Below are 25,000 nucleotides of genomic sequence, written 5' to 3'. Positions count from 1 at the left end.
ACCACAAGAAAGAAATATTTATATGCACAAATTAGCTATACAACGGTGTTAACTTTACCTTTCGGGTTGGTCGCATTCGTAAGGATTGGTGTTTTTGTTTTTTGCCATACCTTCTTCGTAGACCGAAACCAGACGTGGAAACTTGGTCGAAAACCTGGCCTTGAAAACGTGATCGAATGAGCCTGACGCAATCCCGACACCACAGGATGTGAAATTCTATGCGACCGCAAGCGAATGTATCTGTCATCCAAACCTTGGTTACCGACCTTAACCATGCCTGCTCGCAGAGTAGACCGAACTTTTACCTTAGTTAACTTTCTATTGTCTTGAGCGGTGTTTACTACGGTATTAGTTGGCGTTTACACACGCAAAATATTAACCTAGGTAAGTAAACTCCAATACCTCGGTAGCACGCTCAAGTCTAAACACGGCATAAGTCTGACTTAGTAATCTCTTAAGTCGACTTAGTGAAAATGACAGGTGTGAACAGTGTCGGCAAACTCAAACGACCTAAGCGGTTCTTAAGTCTTTTTCCAACATGACTTAAGGCTGACTTAAGAAAACCTGATACCAAAAAAATGTCAAAATCGTGGGTTTTATCAGATCGAGATGGAGATGGAGATGGAGATGGAGATTCCCATGTTAGGCGCCAAAGCAAAGAAATCACGCAACAAGTTTCTTCTCACGAACAAAATTAACTCAAGATGCTTCGTCGAGAGGATGAAACGTTAGAAGGCAATTACGCTACCGACTTTTCAACTTATGCGATGTAAGTTGCGTTGCTTGATCACTTTTTGATTGGCCAACGTAAGTGTAATTTTTGTTTTCTTATGATATTCCTCGCCGATTTCCCAACAGATCTGAAGCAGGAATGCCTCATGTTTTTAATGCGGCTTCACCACCTCAGTTTAGTCGGTCTCCTTCTCCATTTATTTGGCTGATCAACCTTTGTAAATTTAATAAAGAGACAACAGTCGCAATTACAGCGATTTTACGGCTTCTTGGTCTCATTTTGATCTCAACTTCTTCGCTAAAATGGATCGTGACTACCTCACCACGTTTATGATGTTAGTTACCTTATCTGTTATTTTTATCGTTAATGATGACAGCTTTGCGCAGAAAGAATTTGTCTTCTAGATATGTCTGAACGCTTAAGCGGACTTAGGGTGACTTGGCTTGACTTAGGCTAAGACAGACTTAGACAGACTTAGTGCCCAGTGTGAACCCACAGAATATAACACTTTTAACAACTTACAGCTTTCTTTCCTAAAAGTCGCGATTAAATTTAATTGTTTTTTTTATACGAGTAAAGGCCTAGCAAAGTAGTCACATGCGTCACTTAATTTAAGAATTACGTTACCACGGCTATGTTTAGTACGGTGCTTATTTCCCTACCAATGAAAGTTGAAACGTCGACACATTCCATGAATGACATAATGACCTTTTATGTATTCAATACTAGCTTCGAATCAACCGCTTAAGTAACACAAAAAGGCAATATATTTTGTACTAAATAAAGAGTGGAATATTCATAAACGTTTACGTACATTAACGTTTTAACAGCTTTTGGCGAATACCTCTAAACATCATAAGTTGCGTGATTCAAAGTGCCACTGACTATATGACCGAATTGAAATTTGGGACTGCTCACCAACAAAAATAAAATTTTATCTGTTTTCTTACCACTATAGTCGCAACGTAGTACACATTCCAAAGCAGTCCATGTTGATTCACTGATGACTATAGAAACAAAATCACTTGATCAATCTGTAGCACAACAAACTGACAACAACGGCTGCACACAAAGGTATTGCACCATTACTTATAGCCGTTGTCAAATCTCCGATTGCACCATCATTCGAAGCCGTCGTGAAATCTCCGATGACGTAAAAGTCTTAGCTTTCTTTCTTAAAAGTCACGATTACATGTTTCAATAAGACACAAAAAATATATATTTTGTTGTAAATAGAGAGCGGACTATATTCATAAATATTAAGTACATTAACGTTTTAACAGCTTTTTGGCGAATAAACATCCTAAGTTGCGTGACTAGAACTCCCACTGGCTATGTGGCCGAGTGGAAGTCTGGTTCAGCTCTCCGACAAAACGAAAAAAAGCAAGAAGATCTTTCAGATCTTAAAACCGCGCTTTCAAAATTTATCTGTTTTCTTACCACTATAGACGCAACGTAGTACACATTCCAAAGCAGTCTATAGACACAAAATCACCTGATCAATCTGTAGCACAACAACTGACAACAACGACTGCACACGAACTTATTGCACTATCACTAACCTCCGAGAAATCTCCGATGACGTAATGGTCTTAATTAACCTGGAACTGTCATCAGGATATCTATGGGTATGACCGATATGATAACACTTTTAACAACTTACAGCTTTCTTTCCTAAAAGTCGCGATTAAATTTATTTGGGTTTTTACACGAGTAAAGGCCTAGCAAAGTAGTCACACGCGTCACTTAATTTAAGAATTACGTTATCCACGGCTATGTTTAGTACGGTGGTTATTTCCCTACTAATGAAAGGTGAAACGTCGACACTTTCCATGGATGACATAATGACCTTTTATGTATTCAATACTCGCTTCGAATCAACCCCTTAAATAACACAAAAAAAGGCAATATATTTTGTACTAAATAAAGAGTGGAATATTCATAAAATTTTAAGTACATTAACGTTTTAACAGATTTTTCGGCGAATAAACATCCTAAGTTGCGTGACTGGAAGTCCCACTGACTATTTGGCCGAGTGGAAGCCTGGTTCAGCTCTCCGACAAAACGAAAAAAAAAAACGCGCTCAGCCCATGGCCGCGCGGTTAAAAAATAAATAAACCGATTGCAGACCAAGAACCGCGCTCGGCCCATGGTCGCGCGGTTAAAAAATGCAATTTCATATATATTTTACCATCACCCGAAGCCTCCATCCAGACTATATACTTGAGTCAACCTTTGCCCGTATCTTTTTATTTTTAGAACCGTCTCAAGTTTCTATTTCCCCACTGAGAATACTCTGTAAGACGAACGCGATCACTGGTGCGTGACTGCTTGTGACGTAAAACAATAACTTTGTTCTGATCGGACGGCATAACGCATTCGCAGGAATTCGAACGTCAAAAAATAAAATGATATGGGCAAGGGTTGCCTCCAAGGGTTTAAAAGGGAGATTGAGGCCCCGGGTAATGGGCTCCTGATTTAACTTATCACGATCGAAATAGAGTCGAAAAGAAAGAAACAAATCGTTATTTAAACCTATTTGTTTCCCTTGACTTGATAGCACTTTAAATTATCGGAAGATCGCATAGATCACGAGTCCATATTCCATGCAAGCGTGACTTCATGCATATCTTCATGCAAGCGTGGATTTCCTTTCGCTTAACGGTGATGACCGCCAGTCGTGACTTCTAAAAAAGTCAGTTTGTTCTTTTGCATTAGTTCTGTTTACACTAGCCCTTCAGGAGCGTATCGATGCCTGTTTTCAGCGTCTTACGGAAATCGGTCAGAAACACGGGAAAGCGGAATTGGGAGGGTTGAAATCTAAAACCTGCCCGGGGGAGTATGCCCCCGGACCCCTAGAGGCCTTTTCTCTGTTTTGGAAACCGGTCATAATTTATCCTAGCTCCGCCCCTGCCCTTTTACCCATGGGCAAATAGAATTTTTCCAAGAGCAAAAACGTTTTTGCATGTAACCGCAAGGAAGTGGACCTAGCCAATCATAAAGCAGAACGTAGCTAATACACGAAGATCTCTAATTATATTAATTAAACCTTATTTTTATCACGAGGGAACTCCTTTACTGTCTAACGGGATCCCCAAGGGTAACATGAAACCTGAGCTGAAACAAACCCCAAACTCTAGGTGTGTGTAACCACAACTACTTTTAACAATGTTTCATTGACCCTGGATAGCCCCCATGGGGAGTTGTATTCAGTACAACAATTTTTGGTGCTTAAATGCTTAAATGCGCTAAACATCTAGGAACATAATGATAATAATGATGATCATCACCATAATAATTTTACCAATTCTAATTATAAATGCACAGGTGATTATACAAAATCGCCCGCTCTCATTGGCTCGCTATCTTGGATTATCGGCCGATTATCACCTCGACGGACAAAATGGTTGCCAGTAGTAGTTTTGCCACTGTAAGTGAAGATGACTTTGCGTTGAAGTGTTTTTTTTTTCTCGCTTTTGAAATAATCAATTGTGTATTTATATTGAAACAATTATTCGCCTCAGGCTCGGTGATTATCGGTGAATATTGAAAATCTCAAAATTAATACGAAATGAGACAGGAAGCCAATGCAGCTGATGGAGCATTGGGGTAATATGGCAAAATTCTCCTTGCATAACGGCAAGTCTGGCGGCTGCATTTGGACCTCTCTGCAACTTGTCAATATGGCACTTAGGCAAACCATATAATAGACTATTACAGTAGTCTATTGGGCTCCTAACAAAAGAGTGGATAAGAGTCGCAACTGAATCCATTGAAAGGTATTTCCTTATGCGCCTAATGTTGTGTACGTGATAGAAAGCGGCACTGCATATTTTGGTAATGTGTACGGTCATACAGTAAGTTGATCATCGAGCCACGCACCCAAGTTCCGCACTACAGACACTTTGCTGATATCGCAATCCCCAACCCTGACAGTGTTGACCGCAGCTGAAGGTCGAACATGGATGCTTTTGCTCTTGAAGGAGCATGGTGACAAAGCTCAAACGTGGTCATGAAACATGAGAAGAAAGTTCATCAAGGTTAACAGATGATTGCTGAAAAATCACTGTCAATAATGTCATGCCTGAAGTGGCAGGATCAATATCCCGTAATTGCCGAAAAGAGATAGATATGGTTTGGCAACCCTCAACAAACATATCCCTGGCAAATGATCCGAGGTTGGAAAGTCAGTGTGCGGAGTTCTACAGAAAAAGTCAGTACCAGAGTTTCGAGTTGAGAAATAACTATATCCAGTGTGTAACCTCGACTCCAGCAATTCACGAAAAACTTTGACCAGAAGAAGATCATCAACATGCACATTAAAGTGGACCAGTCGACAAACTGGTCGAATCGTGGTATTCTGTAAACTCATCCAGAAAAATGGGTATCGTAAAAGGATGGTTCGATGAATAAGGTGGTCGATAAACAGAAACGTGCTTCAACCGAGAAAACTCTGTCGACATGTACAATACTCCGAAAACTCAAAACATACTAGTAGACCTACTCAGTTACTTACTTTATAGAACGTATTCATAAATGGCAGCTAAGTAATTATTCTTTTGTCTTTATGCTAATCATCCTAACTAGCCTCGTAAACACGAGCAAACTTCAAAAGAATTTTTGTTCCAAAGTGAGGCTACTTAGGATGGTTAGCACAAAGACAAAAGAATAATTTCTTGACCGCCATTTATGAATACGGTCTATTGCAAACCTTTGTTACACATTTGCATTTTATGTCCATTTAACGGAAACGTGAAATTCTGCCAGTTAATGTTTAATTTGAAAGGGATAGACTAACATATCGTTATACTATTGTGGTTTCACTCTTTTAAAACCCAGCCATGTCCATTGAAATAAATATCGCACAACCTCTCGCAGATTCATCAAATTGCGACCCATTTGCCGATTATAGCGCACACGCTATTTCCATTGTCATGTACAATCTGTCGTATTGCCTTTGACCGAAAGTATTGAAAGGCTATTTTTCAGATAAAAACAGAAACAAAAATTCAATCAATTAGTTGTGTCAGTCGAGGCGGTTTCTTTAGCTGGTCAGTTCAGTCATTTGTGCCCGGCATAGGAAATCGAACATTCGGAAATCGACCTCAATCGAACTCAATAAGTGGATTGGGTTCGGCAATCGAACGAAATAGAACACTGAGAACAAATCGAAATCAATCCGTTAGATTGACATCCATTAGTTCGACAACCGAATCCAACGGATTGATTGTGTTCGGTGCGTAAACTCGTATGCCATGAAGTCTGACTGACGTTTGAACGCGACTGAATTAATGGTTTGGGCTTTCAGATTTTTAAACCCGTGTTTTGCATACATAATAAACTACGTTTAAACAGGGAAATTTCCCGATGATAAACTTTTGAGATACGTAAACACCCGCATATAAGAACCTATATTTTCCAAGTTAGGCTATTAAATAGGTTGTTATAAAAATTGTTTTTACAGTTGTTTTAGGCTATCTACGTTCTTAAATTGGTTCTTATTTCCATAAAAAATATCTACTGTATTACAAGTTGTACATAATGCAGTAATAAGCACAAAATAAAACTATAGCTTATTTTCTTCATTAAATGTACGTCCACAATGTTGTAGATATGAAATCATAATTAAAAACAGTAACGTAAAAAAATGCAGGGGCCTGCGAAGCCTGAAGGCCTATTTACAATCACACAATGGGCCAAATCGGCAAAGGCCCGGTTCAGACGCCGTACTTCACGAGCCGAATCGGTGTAATTCGGATCGGCTAAGCAATTTTTCCCGTCTGGCTTAGCCGGGAATTACGGCTGTGGAGCGGCTTTGATCCAGACGCCGTACTTTACATGAGCCGAATCAAATGCAGAAATAATTGCAATTTTGCAATTTTCTTTAGTCATAGTATGCTTCTGTGAATTAATTTCGACGCAATTAAGTGTCGGCGTCTATGGTCGTCCAAATGTTTCAATATTCGCTAAATTCGCTGTCGCTAAGACTCATTCGCTATCGCTAAATTTGCATTCGCTATCGCGAAATGTCATTCGCTGTCGCTAAATTTCATTCGCTGTCGCTAAAAATTAACTGCTTCACTGCGTGCAGACAATGACAAAACACGTACGAACAGCCAGACGGCCTGGAAACGAATTGCGTGAGGGTCGGCCTTGGAGGTTTCTAACAATATTTTGCAACAGCGAAGTTGATGTAGTAATGACGAATACTGTTAAATGTCAGCGAATATTATGTTTTCATTTTAGCAAATGCAAATTAAGTTAATTCAGTACTAGCGAAGGAACATTTGCAACAGCGAATGAGTTTTTGCGACAGCGAATGCGGTTTTGCGACAGCGAATAGAATTTAGCGAATATTGAAACATTTGGACGACCATAGGGCGTCTGAATCAATTCAGCCGGGATTAATTAATTTGGGTCTGTATCGCATGCGTTGGTCTGCCTATTGACAAGCTGCTTGGCTCTGGCCGCTCCATAGCGCCAGAGATACCGTGACTCTAACGTTTAATAGCTTAAAATCTTGACTCACCTTTATGCTAACTTCAATTCACAACCGTATTCTATCTTCTCTCGAACTTACTCGGAGCTAGTAGCCATGTTTGACGGTTGTATATATTCGGCAAGAACTCGAAAGAAAGGCAAAACTCTGAACTCTACGACAACACAGGAAAAAGCAAGAAAAGTAAATAGGGCATGTGACTTTGTATGCCAAGGAACCAACATACCTTTCCAAGTCGACAGAGTCTGGTGACGTGAATATATCATTTAAATCTGACTTCACAATAACGATGATGATGATAACCGTTCCTATGTTATTTGGCAGAAAATGTTCAGTGGCCAAGAGGTACTTACGGAATACCCAAACCTGCAGATGGATGTCCCTCTGTGGAGGCCTTTCGGTGGCAGCAGGGTTGGAGATGTCAAGACTCTAATGGCCATAAAAATAGCAAGAACGCAAAATCACCGGCTTTTCATGTTGATGCTGTTGTAGATGGTGAAAAAGTCAACCGATCCTTTTGCATGAAAACGCATACAGCAAGTGACGGAAACAGGCTGGGTTGGCCACCGGGTTAGTGTTCATTTGCTGATTGCTAATATGATCCATCTACAACTAGTTGCTTGGTGACCGGCGAAAGGACAACTGAAAAATCAGGGTCTTAGACAGGATTCAAACCTACGCTTCTGTGACACCGTCGCATACGCTACCCATTGACCTACTAAGACTTCTGAGGGGCTTGGCCGTTTATCCAGGTCCTGAATGGACCTGCAATAGCATGCGACCAGTATTACCGAGGTCGAAAGTTTCGATACTGCCTCGTGTGATTTCGCCCGTCACCAAGAAACTAGTTTCCTAACCTTCCGACTGGCACATTATACCTTAATTAAAGATCTATTTTTGCATCCAAATGCAAGTTAAAAGCGTTAGAAATGATTTTTTTCTTTAATAGAGGATGGAGACTAAATACCGTGGAAATGGAAAACCTCCTGGCGAAAGTCGCCAGACGAATTCTTCATCTGCTTCGCTTCAAGCACGAGAGACATTTTTTTCGCTTTCCGTAACCCTGCGTTCGGTTCAAGTTGTTGCCTTAGTGAATTTGTAAATTCACGATCGCGCAAAATACTGCAGTTTCTGCCTCATTTTTTATAAATAACGGTCCAACTAGTACTGCATGACAGCCAAACGTTCTGTTTCGAATTCGTGGCCGTTCCTTTTTCTAATTTCAGCGAAAAAACGGCAACGAACTGCATCTAGATCATGACGAGGAATATCTTAAAACTTTGTCGCTTCGTTACGCTGCATCTTCGACTCTGAAAACATTTAGCTAAGTTTTTGTACTCTTGGAGGTGTTTTAGTTTTGGGTTTGCCTCTCAGGTTGGCAAGATCTTCTTCTGGAAACGTAGGTGATATCGCTGAAAAAGTCTTGAGAAATGGAAAAGTTTGGCAAATCTCCGTAGCTAAACTCCGCCATTGTCAACTACTACAGAGCTGACGCTATGCTTTGTGTTAATTGGCTTGTTTCTATTACCTATTGTATTTTCTGGGATTTCATTGGCTTAGACAAAATGTCCTATATTTTCTACTATCAGAAACTATCCAAATTTATCCTAAATTGGACAGTTTTAAAGAATTAAAGACTAATAGCTATGCTGACAATTGCGGATTAACTATCAGCTATATAACTAGGTAGTAAATCGCCAATCCGCTACAGAGTTCTTGGCTTGAGGTTTGATGATTCCCTCGTTTGCATCGTTAATCGATGGTACTTTCATTCACTGCTTTCCCTGGAGTCAAACAATTTATCGGTCGCAATTTCACATTCCTTGTACATAATCTACAGCAATCCCTCGCTGATTTACTTGACAGTGTTTCTCGTTTTACTTGCTTCTTTGGTGTTTCTTCCCTTTCCATACTTTCCAAATTAACATCTGTGTTTTAATACTATCTGCCGTGCATGCTGCTCATAAAATTTTGCTTCGAAATATTGACCCTTGTAATATACAACTTGGTTGCCAGTATGGCAAACCCAGTCGGGGTCTGCGTTTAGTTTGTTTGTTTTATTTATTTTATTTTTTTTTTTTCCGTGTCGGTAAAAGTCTTGCCTGTCACTCCCCTGCTAAGTGGTGTCTTTGCGCATAGAGCCTTCTCCGCGTATTTTCGTAGGATCGAGAGGGTAGTGGGAAATGCGTAGATTTCTCTGGTGGACACAGTAAAACGATTAACTTCAGCAATGGCGTCGAAAGTCATGTAACGCGAATGGCGTTTTAGTGGATCTTTAAACAAAATATATCCCTATGAAGCTCAATAATGGCAAGTCAATTGGATATACAGGCGGTGGAATCTTAAAAGCGACGAGTAATGGACTTCGACAACAATCTATCGCCCGTCGAGCCGAAATCAAAGTGAGTTGTATTTAAAATATGTTACCAAGTGTGCTGTTATGTAGAACACTGAAATCAAATGGAAAATTCTCTGGTAACTTATGGGTTCAACAAAGACAGAGAACGAATCGAACACCTTACGTGGATCTGTGATCAGCTCTGCGCAGTCTTCAGTAAAAACATAATTGGAAATGTGACAGCCAAGAATTATTTGAAAGAAAGCTTGTCGTCTATTTTGTGCCTCATTATTCAAGGAAAAGGTTCTTCATGGAAACGGTTTGATCCTGAAATTTGTTTTGGTTGCAATATTGCGCATATTTGACACGATTGAGTTTCTTCTCCACACGCACGTAATGAGATAGAAGTGGTTTTTGCCTCTCATAGCAAATATGTTGTTTGCGTCAAAAAAATGTTCCCTGGAAAAGGTGGCCTTTATGAATTCATCATGTTTTATGATATGCAAGCTTAACTGGATAGTTTTTATGGCAATAGAAAAATCATTTTCTTGTTATTCAAGGAAAAGGTTCTTCAGGAAACCTGAAGTACATGGTAATTTGACACGATTGAGGTTCTTGTCTTCACGCACGCAATGAAATAGGAAGAGGTTTCGCCTCTAAGAGCAAATATGTTGTTTGTTTCAAAAAAAATTTTCGCTGGAAAAGGATTCTGTGGTATTTCCTGCCTTTGTGAATTATAATATCATGTTGTGTATTGAATTTTCGAGCTTAAAGTGGTACTCTGATCAAATTTTTACCCCTTGATTTTTTGAGTGTATCACATAGAATTCCATAAAAGAACAAAAACGCCATTTACCGTTTGCAAATATCTGCATTGGTTCCGGAGATATTTAAGTTTGAAAAATGGGTAAAATATGCAAATGAGATGACTGATGATGTCATATACTCAACCCAATATTATATTGAGTATATAAATAGAGCTAACTTGGCCAATTTGCAGTGCAAACCATTGCAACTTGGTAGTCTAATAGTTCTACAGGAAACACACCTATGGCTATAAAAAAATTTGTTCCCATGGCAACTCACTCTTTTCCAGTCCCCACCCACTTGATTTCAATATGTTAGTGATTTTCAGTTTGAAAAATGTTAAACAAGGCCACAAACTCGAGCTAATATATTTATATGCTTCTGGATCATGGACATGAAGAGCTGTTAGCTATTATCACAATGGAATGCCAAAGGTGGCCAGGAAAGCTTTCACTATGGGGGAGGTCTGGAACCCAGTATGATGCCATGGTAACGGAACTGTTAAGCTCATATTGTGGAGAACATTTAGTAGAATCTTACTGCAAAAAATCAAAATTTTCTGATACAAATTGGCTGAGATATCTCTTTTCATCATATTTGAACAAACTTGTGTTGAGTATATGACGTCATCACTTGGCTAATTTGCATAATTTAAAAACTCGAATATCTCTGGAACGAAAAGAGATATTTGAAAAAAGTAAACAGCATTTTTCTTCTCATGCAGACTACTTGTTTATGTTTCAAAATGGCTTAGATAGGAAAGATGCGATTTTCGTCAGAGTACCCCTTTAAGGTTGAAATGTGATATGGGAGAACTTTTTTAGTATTGCTCTGTAAGCAGGAAGGGTTCACAGGCCTGTTGGAAGTGTGCTTGAGTTTCAACAAAATGTGCCCCAAAATCAGTGAAAAATTGTGACGCAGATGAATAATAAAGCAGCTGCTATTTCCAGAATGATGGAATTACATGGTGATAAATAACGTCGTGCGCGTCTTGGAGAGTAAATTTTGACTTTGCATAAACAAATTGTCAACCTCAAGAGTTGGGCGATTTACTTCGCTCATTTCATTGTCAAACTTTATAACACTTGACAGAAAAAGAAACTTACAAAAAGCTGTTATCTTGCCATCATTTGACACAGATGCTTCACTGTTTGTAACTGCCGAATAAACATGCCGCGGTAACTTAATCACGGCGCCCGCTGAATTCCGGCCATGTCACTTTCGATTTTGCGATTGATTTGAACGTAGCAAAAATCTCCCAAAATGTTTGTCGCTGATCGTAACTTTTTATATTCTATATTCACGATTCAAAATAAATGTTGTTTTCATGTCGTAAATATTTTATTCTCGATCGACCGTCCCGGAAACTTCCTTCTGCTCTTTCTAAAAACTGTGTATCAATAGTTATTTACTTTTGCATCAATATTTATTTTGCATAAAGCAAGCTAACAAAATGTGTACCTTGCGGAGTTCACATTTGTTAGCGTTAATAGTATTTTCGGCCCGATGCTTCTGTTCTATGAGGGGTATATTGTTTTGGTTTCCCATCGTGATTCTAACCCCGCCGGACAGGGTTAACTTCAGTGAACTTTAGTATTACAAAGCTGTCAGATGCTCAGAGGGCACGCTTAAACTTGTGATGAAAAGAAGTTGTGAGGCAACTTGAAAATTATCAACATGTCAGCCCAGAAGCCAGTGTTTCTCGCTTCTCTTTTATTTGTTATTCTTCACAGCCTGGAATGCTGTAGTTCATTATACCACACAATTGAGTGCCTTCTGATTTTCTGTAGCATGTACCACAGGCAACCCAGTGTATGCTTCACGGAAGCATCTCGTTGGATTTAAAGTGGGCGGCATTTAAGAAACATACGTTTTCGCGCACGTTGTATCATTCACAGCGCCCCTCCCCATTTTCAGCGCCCACAATGCCGCCAGCTACGCAGGCTAGCACAAGAATAGAGGTTGATTTTCGAAGGATTAGTTTGGTGGCCGTTTGTTTGAATATGGGCCCCGTAATTGTTACCGTTCGTATGAAATCATAAAAGAGTTTCAAGGAAGAAAGACGAAACTGACAGATTTCTCCACAGGTCAGTACTGTATTTACAAGTATCAAAGGTGTCCAGATGGTCTGACAGAAGGGTTTGTCCTTTGGGATGATGACGACTCTTCGTCAGTGAATGAAAATGGCAAAGGAGGGACCCTTCCTAATGGTAGCTACGACCACAATACGAAAATCGAATTTTGCTGTAGAACGGATGGGGATAAAAGCCATCCTATCTTGCTTCCCACTAGAGCTCCGTTTTACTTGCTGGCTTATGGCTCTGAACAATGTCAAATGGTCAAGTGGGCAATAGCAACCCAAGAATGGATATATTATGACACAGAGGATTCACGCAATTTGGATAAAGCGAATGGAACATATCCTTACAGGGGAGGAGAAAAACACCCCACCATTTATTACTGCTATTATCAAGGTGAGTCAGACAGAATATACATTACATGTAAATTGATTGAACGAATAAAAGTTTAGTACTTAGTCCAGGAAATAGTTGTTCTGGTATTTCATCGATGTGTATGTAATAAACGGAATATGACCACGCGTGGATACAAATATAATCTTGGAGGGTTCAAGACGATATCTCACGCGTTCTCTGCGCTCACCCGTGAGATATCGACTTGAAAACAAGAACATTAAATTCGTATCTACAAGTGGACATCTAATATTCTGTTTATTACCTAGATATCAATGAAATACCAGAACAACAATTTCTTGGACTAAGTACTAATCTTTTATTCTTTCAATCAATTTACATGTAATGAAACTTATATCTTACATTTTGATTTGGGTCGAAAATAGACAAAAAAAGTAGCGCTTTTTCTGTATTCTGAATGTTATAGCAATAAGACATATGGAATTTCATTTTTAAAAAAGGCTACGTAATTGTCCTTTAAACATGTAACAGACAATGGATAAAACGCCTACCTCATGTGCCGTGGATAAATATATGAGCGAAATTTCAAAAATATTACGGTGTACCAAAAGGTTAAAGATCTCATTGTTTTAGCTGCCGAGTAATGATATGTTAACTTTTGCCTTTCTTTTCTTCCTCTTTTAATTTATTTTTCGCTTTCGGGCCCAATTCTGGACTTGTGACTATATTTTTAGTCGGTGCTAAATCGCTCATATTAAAAACACCTCGGGTGATATAATTTCACTGGCCTTTTAAATATTGCTTGGAGTGTGTTTTCAGCGGTTGAAGTCGCTGAATGTATCTCTGTCAGTAAAATTGTATTGCAGACTCTGTTGTGCTGCTGGCAGAACTGCATTCGTTGTTGATGATGAGGATGACAAACTTTTGGAAATGTTCTCCATTTGTCTTTGTCTTAAAGAGCTGTAAATACTAATCGATTGCAGCTTTTTATGGACAGTTACTTGAACGATCGGATTTGGTGGCACATCATTATCTTGTAGATTTTAAACTAGTGTTTTTCTTCCACTGTGATTTGTTTTTACAAAGATTTCCGCCGTTCCGGTCATTTCTTTCATCAAGCTGTCGAGCTTGTTGACGCCCATTGGCTGAGATTTAAACTATTTTGTAATTCACCTTCAGTCTTGGAGTAATTTACGGTTTGGTGGAAAAGCCAGGGAGTAGGGTGCTGGAGTGCCGAGGTCTATGGAAAACACGGGGTTCCGGGGTCTATGGAAAACACAGAGTGCCGGGGCCTTCGGAAAACTCGGGGAAACGGGCCGGGGTCTGTGGAAAACACGGGGTGACTACATAAACTAAGTAATGAAAATAACATGTGAGCATTGCTACTCGAAAAAAAACACCTTAATGAACTGAAATCTAGGAGTAACGTTTTGTTCAAGTAAGTTGGATCCATTTGTTGAAAACACAATATATCATGACTTAATGGCAAAAGTTAAAAAAAAAAAAACTTAGAGAAAATACCTAACGGTAACAACCGTAGATTTGCGGGGTCGTTTTCTAGTACATTGGTTTTGATTTCGATGCCTTTGTAGACTTCGTTTAGGCACTTTGAAATGTGTTTCCTCACGGAAGAGTTATCATTGTTCAGGTGTTCTCTTACACGAACAAGGGTAAAGCGTGTAGTGCTCCCGATGTAGTGTTGGTTGCAGTTGTTACACGTGATATTGTAAACAGCGTTGTGTAATAAGCACAATTTGGTGCTGGAGACAGGGCAGTTGGTCCTCGTGCATGTCCTTCCTGTGTTGTTGTGAGAGAGAGCTCGTCTGAGGGTGTGTGACTTATGTGCGACCCGTACTGGTATACCCTGTTTTCGGAAAATGTTAGTGATTCTGTATTTGAGACGTTCGGAGATATATGGGATCTTCAGGTACGACAGTTTTGTGTTGAGAGGTTGAGGGTCTTTCTGATGATTTTGGGAGTGCTTCGTTTGGCCTATAGTGCCGTCAGGATACCCGTTAAGACGGAGGACATCGTCAAACATGTTTTGATGCTTTGCGGCTGTCGTTTTTATGTAGAACATTTATCTTCGATACAACAACAACAACAACAACAACAATTTATTCACTCTTGTACAAGCTTAAATATATATAAATATAAAAACAAGAACTAGAATAGTGTACAAATATTGCGTCTGGAGGCTAATTAACTGAGTAGTTTTCGAATTAGCCCCCAGTTATTTTAAGTTACCTATAGCAAAAGATGGAGAACAGAATTAATAAATAGATAAATTTATATAAATTTTGTTTGGAAGCATATCTGGTATTATACCCATGAATACTACTTGCAAATTGAAAATAATATTGAAACAACACTGGTAGCAGACCTTTATGCCAAAGATGCGTAAATCGATACACATTGCAATCGATACTTATTATATACTGTTAGAACATCAAGAAGGTTAAACAGCGGAAGAGCGCTCTCTGTTAATTTGCCTAATGTACGTGTGAAGAATATAAGCCTAATGGCATGGTTCTGTGTAGTTTGTATTTTCTTAATATGAGATTTGTACGCACTTCCCCATGCTAGTATTGCGTAAGAAATATAAGGATAAATAATCCTATAATAAAGTTGTCTCAACTGAGAGAGAGTTAAGAAATATCTGAGTTTAGTTACTATCCCATTGCTGCGGGAAATTCGTGATGCAACATAGGACATATTATGTTTGAAGGATACTGTGTCTTCAAGATGTACACCTAGGTATTTGACTCGATCTTTACGCTCCAGCAAGGAACTCGTACCGTCTTCACTTTGTATCTTGATAATTAGTGCCAAATATCTTTCTTCCTGGGTGATTTGACAATCATGAAATTTGTTTTAGAGAAATTAATTGATAATTTGTTATCATCGCACCAAAGCTTGACCTTCTTCAATTCAGTGTTAATCAGTTGTTCAAGGCTCTTAAGGTCGCGTCTTGAGGCAAAGACATTTGTGTCATCTGCAAATATTCTAAAAGTAAGACCAAGCGAGCTTCCCTGGGGAATACCACAGGTAACTGCTTGCCTCGAGACGGTATTCCCTATCGCAGCTGGTGAAAAGTTGAAGAGGCACCCCTCTTATCCCATACTGTTCCATTTTTTTTTAAACAGTATCAAAGGCTTTAGACATGGTTCGAGATGGTCTGAGATACGTTTCCGCTCAATACGAATGAAGTTGATCTTTGACTTTTCCGGTATTGCTGATTGTGGTGAGCGAATAGTGGTTTCTTTGCTGTTTTTTTTTTTTTTTTTAATAAAATTCAAAAGAGCTTTTGCCGTCTTTGGAGATGTTGACTTTGAAGTCAAGTAGTGATAGCGAGAGGCCATTTGGTGTTATTATTGGTTTCTCATTTTTAAACTTCAATTTAGGGTGCAGATTGTTCATTGTATAGTGGAATTGGCCTGCCATTTCCTCACCAGTTGTCTGGAGATAAATTTCGTCGTCATATCTCCTGTAGGGACTTATAGATAAGGGTGAAGAGAGGGCACTGGTTTCCAGTCTGTCCATGAATAGCATTGCCAGAATGACTGAGATGTTAGAACCCATAGGTAGGCCTTCTTTTTGGCGGAAAACATGACCATTGAAGGAGGGAAGGTCTATTATGTCTTGTTTGGCGAAGTACCACCTCGCCCATTAACAAATAGGTTTAGTGATTCTATAATTGAGACGTTCGAAGATATATGGGATCTTCAGGTACGACCATTCTGTGTTGAGTTACACACCCTCAGACGAGCTCTCTCTCACAACAACACAGAACGGACATGCACGAGGGCCAACTGCCCTATGTCCAGCACCAAATTGTGCTTATTACACAACGCTGTTTACCAAAGCACGTGTAACATCTGCAATCAACACTACATCGAAAGCACTACACGTTTTATCCACGATCGTGTAACAGAACACCTGAACAACGAGTATAAAAAGGCATCAAAATCCAAACCGTTGTGCTAGGAAACGACCCCCCAAATCTACGACTGTTCGAAGCATTTTACATATGGCACTACAAACCTACCCTCAACTCCAGAGCCGGATGAAGCGAATTCGCGGACCCTTTATTCTAATAATTACTTTAACATATCTTAAGACTCTTTGTACTTTGACATTCATCCATTAGATTAACCATTCGTTTTTATTCATATTTATACCTTGTTATTTATCTGATGCATTTTATCCCCCCCCCCCCCCCCCACATTCTTTCGCTTTTCACCTGCATAATCATACACGAATCGGTGCGTCTTAGCAGGCGCTTTGACTGAGGTGTAAAACTCGGAGAGGACACCTTTTAATATTATATATGTATATAAGCCTTACGCGGAACGCGAAAGCTTGGATTTTTAAACGATTTTAATATCAATTTTAAGGTAGTGTAAGTGAAGTGTCAATCAATCAAACAACAAATCAACCAAGCGTTGCAGCCAAAGAATGACAAATGTAGACAAGACGCCACATATTTATTTGACGTTAATACCATCGAGCGAGTATTAAGTGCAATCAAGAGCTCTTGCTTCAGTTATCTCAAGAAACTAACAATGCATTACAAAGTCAACAATCTCTTGTAACATGGTCAATCAGTTAGTCCGAGTCCGAGTCGATGATGACGTGCCTTTTCCTTCATTTTGGTCTTCGTAAGGAGTCTGCAGGAGACTTGTTGTTTGTGATGAACACACACTATGTTGAACACTTATAAAGGCTGCTGTTGGAGATGTTTCGTTGTCATTGTAACAGAATGTGATGGCGTGAAAGAAGGAAGTACATCGCCTGACCCATGTGGATTACCAGGAATGTTTTCTTTCGTGTTTGAAGCTTCAGCTGCCCGTGGAAGGGTGGAGAAGCTGGTTGTTTGTATCAACCTTTGAACTGGAGCTTTTCATTCCGGGGCAGAATAGCTGCTTGCTTTGTGGGATAATTGCGTCCTTTCGCTCTCCGTTGTCTCGTCGTAATTATTCAAAGAGGACTCTCTGGCATGCCCGGGCTTGCATTATTTAATGACGTGGTTGGCCAGCTTATTTATATTTTTTTTAATCTTATTTTATTAGCTTTGCCTTTATGATACACACACACACCAAAAAAAACAAGAACAAAAAAAACAAAAACAAAAAGAACAAAAACAAAACATACAGTCAATATATAAACTTTCGCAGGGACATCACAACAGCTGAGTAGCCAATTACTGCGGGACCAGGAATATAACATATGTAACAGAAGGAAAGAAAAACACACTTTACATGCAGCACATTATTGGTACGTCTAGAAATCTTGTGGAGTTGCATTTCAAGCAGATAGTTTTAAAACTTCAAGGATTGTCCAGGTTGTTCATTCTGACAGCGCGAGAGTAGTAGTCATAAAGAAAAGATTTGGAACTAGTAAGAGTAGCATTAGCTAAGTCCATTCTGCCACTGAGTAGGTTCCAGATTCTGGTTGTTCTAATAAAAGAATATTTCTGATATGTTGTAGTTCTCTTGGGGACAAAGATAGGAAAGCTAGTAGCGGATGCTCGAGTCTTTCTAGCGCTTTCGTGCACGACGGGAACAACGGAAGGACTAAGATGGACCAGCCTTGTAAAAAAATACCATGTCTAGGAGCTCATACCAATAACATACGGGAAGAAGATCTCGAGATATTAACCTGTCCTTATAAGATATTTCTGTGATAAAAGGTAAGCGGCGAATAGATATCGTTGCACGTCTTTGAATTTTTTCAAGTTTGGAAATTAGTTTATTGCTTGATGTCGTTGATGACAGGTTGTATAGTTGGCCGTTGTTCGAGGCCACTCCCTTCCTTTTCCGATTGGCAGGTGGAGACCACCTTAGTGAAATAGTTATTGAACAAGTCTGGGATCTTGTCCGGGGTGTCAGCGGTTGTATGCGAGATATCGGTTGCCATGGAGACACTCTCTGGTATCTTGCGAAATTTGGAGCTAGTTTTTAACACAGACCAGAAACGCTTGGGGTTACTCTTAATGTTAACAGAGTCGAAGAACTCGTCTCTGCTTTCAGTTATCGCACGCTTTACTTGTGAACGCAGAGTCTAAAATTTGATTTTAAGTGACTCTGACGGGTGCGATTTTAGTTTCCTGCGGACAGTTTCCTTTTTCTTGATGAGGTTCATTATGGCGCCTGTGTGCCATAGCACAGGATTCCTCCCCCTTGAACGCTTGGTTGTGATAAAATCCCTTACTGCAGCAAAAAATAGGTCTTTCCAGGTCTGCCAACAGCCTTCGAGATCACCCTCATCCACACCACTGGTCAATTTGACCAAACACAAAGCGTTTCGCAGGCCACTGAGATCGACTAATAATAATCATACACGAATCGGTGCGTCTTAGCAGGCGCTTTGACTGAGGAGTGAAACTCGGAGAGGACACTTCGGTGATCCTTGAACAACCCGGAATTGTTAATGTCAAGGACTTCCAACACGGTCCTTAGATCTGGAATACTAGTGATAACCGTGGGCTTGCGTTGAGTTTGAGCTAGAAAGTGATCGTGTAACGCTTCTAGGAATGCCTGTTCGTTAGCACCTATTGAGCTATCCAAAACCTCCCATAGGATCTTAGGATCTTCCTTCAGTATGTACGATCAACAACTAACGAGTTTTAAGTCAGATTTCGAAACCACAAATCGGCCATGAGCACAAAGAAGAACACTTGTGAAGTGGCGATACACCTTAACAAAGAAACTCATGTTTTGTCGGATTTCGTTTTCGTCATCATTGAACAAATTGAACGAATCAACTTAGTTATAGCTGCATGAGCAATGTAAAAACAATTATCTCCAACCAAAATAAAGCCGTCATTAACAAGTTATCAAATCCACCCGCTCAAACTATCAACACTTGCAACTGCCGTGACAAAAGATCCTGCCCTCTAGACGGAAAGTGCAACGTGCGGAATACCATCTATCAAGCAGAGGTCACAACATCTCAGTCAAAGCAAACTTACATCGGTCTTTGCGACACATCATTCAAATCACGTTATAGAAACCACACATGTTCCTTTAGAAATGAACGCTACAGAAATTCCACTGAACTTAGTAAATATGTATGGGGTTTGAAAGACAAGAAAGTCGACTATCGCATTAAATGGCGGATTGTTAGGCATGCGAGATCCTATTCAAATGTAACGAAGAAGTGTAATTTATGTCTGTGGGAGAAATACTATATAATTTGTAGACCGGATTTGGCGACCCTTAACAACAGAAATGAGCTTGTAACAAGTTGCAGACATGCAAAGAAATTCCTTCTCAATAGCGTAATTATTTAAGGCTTATTTTTAGCAGCTCACTGGAAACAGTTTGTATTGTTTAACCGTTGCTATGCACCCCAGCCTATAGTGAATTGCTACCGTTATTTTCAAAATCACTGCAAAACACCATGTATTCCTTCTTTTTGGCAGTTGCCTGATGATTGCTTCGTGAGAAGCATGAAACTCGGAGTAGCAAATAAATGTTTTTGACCTAGTTCAAGTCTACGTATCTATATATATATACATATACATATACATATACATATACATATACATATACATATACATATACATATACATATACATATACATATACATAGCAGTACTCAACAGTAAAGGAGCGGATATAACTGTTACTCAATATGAGTACACATGGATTTTAATACGGTACTGTTTCGTAGATCCAATTCATCAGTTGATCTCGCCATATACACATATAAATGATGAGTGGGATCTACGAAACAGATCTGCCTTAATTCAAAATCCGTATGTATTCATACTGAGTAACAGAGCATTAAAAGCAAGGTGAACACACCATAACACCAAACTCGGAGTGGCCATCACGTCACGCAGCCGCACAACCATTTCACCTGGTTACTTGGCAGCCATGCCCACTACAATGCCCCAGTTTAAATATACTAAAAATCAGTCCTAAACAATAACCTAAGTCATCATCTCGAGGCTCTGGGGAATAAACGCATACAAATCCTTCCATTTATTCCCCAGAACCTCGAGATGATGCCTTTTGTTTAGGACTGAATTTTATAATTAAGTAAAGTACGATCGTCCGGGTGTGTGTAGTCCTGAGAAGGACTTTTTAAGATGGCATTGACTGACGTTTCGACAACCTGAGCGGAAGCCATCTTCAGAGTCTTGTCCAAACGTCAGTCAATGTCATCTTAAACAGTCCTTCTCAGGACTACACTCACCGGGAAGATCGTACTTTACTTAATTATGATATGACTCCTGGAATCAAACCAATTACGACTGAATTTTAATATATCGAAATTGGTCTATTACATATCCATCGCCCGCGGACCGCATCACAATGACCATGATGTTGCACCAACCCTCCTCCCCAACCCACCCCCAAAAATTCATGACCACGTTGTATTTGGAATATATTATCAATAGAAGTTTTCTTTGGTTTTAGTTAAGAGCATGGACTTTGTTGACGTGTGGGGAGAATCTACGTGGGTTTATAGGCGAACTCTCCCTCCATTTCATCTAGGTCTATATCTTGAAAATAAATCAGATTTTGACGTTGATTCGCAATTTTGAATTTCTTCCTAAAGCATGTAGTGTGAACCTAACTGGTGCGATTGGAACTTTCAACTCAAGAATGGACGCTGACATACATTATTGTTCCTGGAGGATCACGGTCTCGCCTGTATTGCAAATTATCATAAAGTTTACCAACTTTAGTTTGCAAAACGCTGGAAATGACAGTTTGCTTGTGTACGATGGAGAGGATGCCTCGAAAAAAGTGTTAGGAGTGTTCTACAATGGTCAGCTTCCCCCAAAGGAAGGAATATCTTCCACCTCAAACCATATGTTTGTGGTGTTTAAATCAAATAACCACACTAAAGACAGCGGGTTCTTTGCTTCCTACTATACATTTAATAAATCACGTAAGTAGCAAGAAAGACATAATAATCTGACTCGCAGCCAGGCGTATAGGGCGCCTTCGTATATCGCTTGATTTCACATTACACAAAAACAACTGGAAATTGGAAATTTTAAACCCTCAGTCCCCACAACTGCTACAAATTTGGAAACTATCATTTGGACTAGGCCGTTCCTCACATAGGCGTGTTTTCGTTACCAAATACAAAAATTTTCTAAAGTGCTTTTCAAGTACGGTGGTTTGAATATCCGGTTGATTTGTCAATGAAAACGGCGAAAGACGAAAATCCTATCTAAATCTAAAGCGTTTTCTTGTACCTACAAACATCTTTCTTCTAGCTCAGATTTAAAGTAACGATAGACGTTGTAGGATATCAGATACCAGATGTTTATTCTAAATAATCGCAAAGTATCGAATTTATATTTCAATACCCCTCAATTGACAAAATTGCTAACTGGCATATCCTCCTCCAGATCAGGAAAAACGGGACCATTATTCCCCTTGAATTCCCTAAAAGTTACGTCTCTGAGGTCCTGTTCCAGGTTATCACCATTATCATGTTATTGTCAACATTAGCAAGCGTAGTGAGAGTATTTTATAATTTGTATCATTTAACCAGTTCATCCAACTTCAGTGAGTTCAGGCAGCTCAGTCACTGCAAAGGCTACGTCACAGTCACTAACGCAATCATCCCATTCTCACACTGAGAGGAAGGCAAATGAAGGCGGACAAAGTAAGAAAGGTTGGTCATCAAGTAAAACAACGATTGCTTCGCTCTTCTCATTCGCGAATGATGTTTTTAAGTTATTCCTTTAAAGTTTCTATCGCCTCAACAAATTTTCCGAAATTGTCCAATACATTTTGTTGTTTTAGAATCGTTTTACTGAAAATTCAATTTTTATTCGCTGCCGGAAAAGAAGTGGTTATAGTTTTATTCATAACACAGTAATGAAGGGGTATGGGTTCTGTAAAATACTGCCCTTTAATAAAGTAATGAAGTTCAATTCAATAATGCATACTGTGCAAAGCTCAGCTGCCGTTAGATCTACAAGCCAATGTCCTCAGTCATCCTCTTGACAGTACATAATCATCAAATCGTTTTGGCAATGTAATTGCTCGAGCTGGCCTGTGGCAACAGGCTGCATAGGTGTTGTTAAATCAGTGACCCCCAGACAGAGAGGTTCTATGGGATCCCGTTCCTTAACTGTTAAACCTGTTATATCCAAGACTTCCTGCTCTCGACGCTCGGTGCCAGCATTTTCTGAGATTCTCTCGCGGTACTTTTTTCACATAGGACACGTTTCACTTTATCTGCACACCATCTTTTCTCCTTACCGTCACCTCTCCTCCCTTCTTGGCTGTGACTTCACAGGGACTTGTTCTACTTATTTATTTATTTATTTATTTATTTATTTATTTATTTATTTATTTATTTATTTATGTATTTAATCTTTATTTAACCACGGCACAATTCATCAGCAATATAAAACCGTATGTACAATTAAAAATTTAAAACCAAGTATAGATCAAACTATGTAAACTACATTAACAATTTTTTTTTTCAATATCAAAAAATAAAATGCCGTGTTTAGAATAATGGCCTAGATAATTTAATCAGTCGTTTGAATTGATTGAGGGAATCTGCTTTCCTTAGTTCTAATGGCAAACTGTTCCACAAGACTGCGCCACTATAGCCTAAGCTGTTTTTGTACTAGTTTGTGCGCGGCTGCGGAACATTTACCTTATTCACAGAGTCTCTCAGACAATACCCAGAGTTACGATGGACAAATTTCGAGCAGAGATACCCAGGAGCTAGTCCCGTTAGGGACCGTTGTTGCTCTTTCAATTTGCCTTTGAAAGACTAGGGATTTCCATCCTAAGAGTTCAAATAAATTGTTGACATCAGCGTCATAGTTACAGTAGGTCAAGACAAGGGCTGCTCTGTCTTGTACTTTCTGCAGTTTGTCCTGCAAAGTTACTCCACAGTTTCCCCAAACAATATTGCAGTAGTTGAAATGAGGTTGTACTAGGGCCTGATAAATAGAATGTAAGGTCCCATTGGGGACAAGATGCCTGATTCGCTTTATGGCCTCAATAGCAGAAGCAATTTTTCTTGGTTACTTGGAATGTAGTTTGGGAACAGTTTATTTGCTTTCGTATTTCAACTTGACTTTCTGCGGCTTGTCTTCGGGCATCGACATACTCTTTCTGTGACAGCTTACTTGCCCAGTCTCGGTCACGGGCCCTTACTGGTGATAGGTGCCTCACGCTTCAGGTCCGGTAGCTTAGTCTGCATTTGTCTCCCAAATAATAAGTGGAATGGTACTGCACCGGTTGTGATCTGAGAGGTTAATCTGTATGCAGTTAGACATGTTAGCAGTTCCTGACGCCAATCTTTTCCTTCAATCTGGGCAATCTGAATGACCTTCAACTGGGTACGGTCTCGGAGTTCGACTACCCCGTTAGCCTGGGGCAATAATAGTGGTGTTGTGCGGTTATCTATCCCACTTTCTGCAAGGAGAGCTTTAAATTCCTCTGAAACAAATTGAGAACCGTTGTCAGTTTTAGGCGTATAGGGTACTCCAAAGCGAGAAAAGGTTGGTTTAAGGCCCTTTATGATCTTGGCACTTGTAATTGACCTTAGGATAACGAATTCAAAATATCTACTGTAATAATCACGACCACCACAGATTCAGTGTGCTCTACTCTGGATCGAGTGTTCCGGGTTCGGGTCCTGGCCGGGGACATTATGTTGTGTTCTTGGGCAAGACACTTTACTCTCACGGTGCCTCTCTCCACCCAGGTGTGTAAATGGGTACGGGTGAATCTAATGCTGGGGCTAGATAGATAGATAGATGTCCCTAAACCTATTAGTGTTATACTTAATGCGGAACTTGCGCTTTCTTCTAAGATTTAATGAGTTGTTGTTTAGTTCAGAGTTCATGAAGACGTTGGTCGTTTGCTAAAACATAACCCCTTCCTTGTACTTGTACATGTTCATTGCCGTGACTTTAACATCTTCAGTTCCCACAGCCTGCCCCCGTCTGACCTTGTAACTCAGTCAGTAGATGAGTATTATTATTATTATTATTATTATTATTATTATTATTATTATTATTATTATTATTATTATTATTATTATTATTATAAGAAGACCTACACCATTGAAAATTTTCTTATTTGTGTCCTTGATGTCTTGGCTATTAGCCTCTGCCCCAACAATGTTCACAGCATGGAAAGATTCAACGTCTCTCAGCAGGGTCTCGACAAAGCAGAGTTCTACACCTC

General features: G+C 39.5%; 1 protein-coding gene across 1 annotated transcript in view; it reads left to right on the top strand.

Annotated features, from left to right (window-relative positions):
* The window catches only part of LOC138012436 (uncharacterized), a 43,411-nt gene that overhangs the window by 7,527 nt on the left and 10,884 nt on the right, over positions 1-25,000 (top strand). The window contains exons 2-5 of the mRNA XM_068859211.1: positions 7,557-7,802; positions 12,465-12,851; positions 21,381-21,716; positions 22,332-22,454. Coding sequence (XP_068715312.1) covers positions 7,557-7,802; positions 12,465-12,851; positions 21,381-21,716; positions 22,332-22,454 — 1,092 coding nt within the window. The remainder of the gene's footprint in view (positions 1-7,556; positions 7,803-12,464; positions 12,852-21,380; positions 21,717-22,331; positions 22,455-25,000) is intronic.

Source organism: Montipora foliosa, chromosome 8 (assembly GCF_036669935.1).
Source record: "Montipora foliosa isolate CH-2021 chromosome 8, ASM3666993v2, whole genome shotgun sequence".
Lineage (NCBI taxonomy): Eukaryota > Metazoa > Cnidaria > Anthozoa > Scleractinia > Acroporidae > Montipora > Montipora foliosa.
This window is presented reverse-complemented; position numbering and strand designations above follow the sequence as displayed.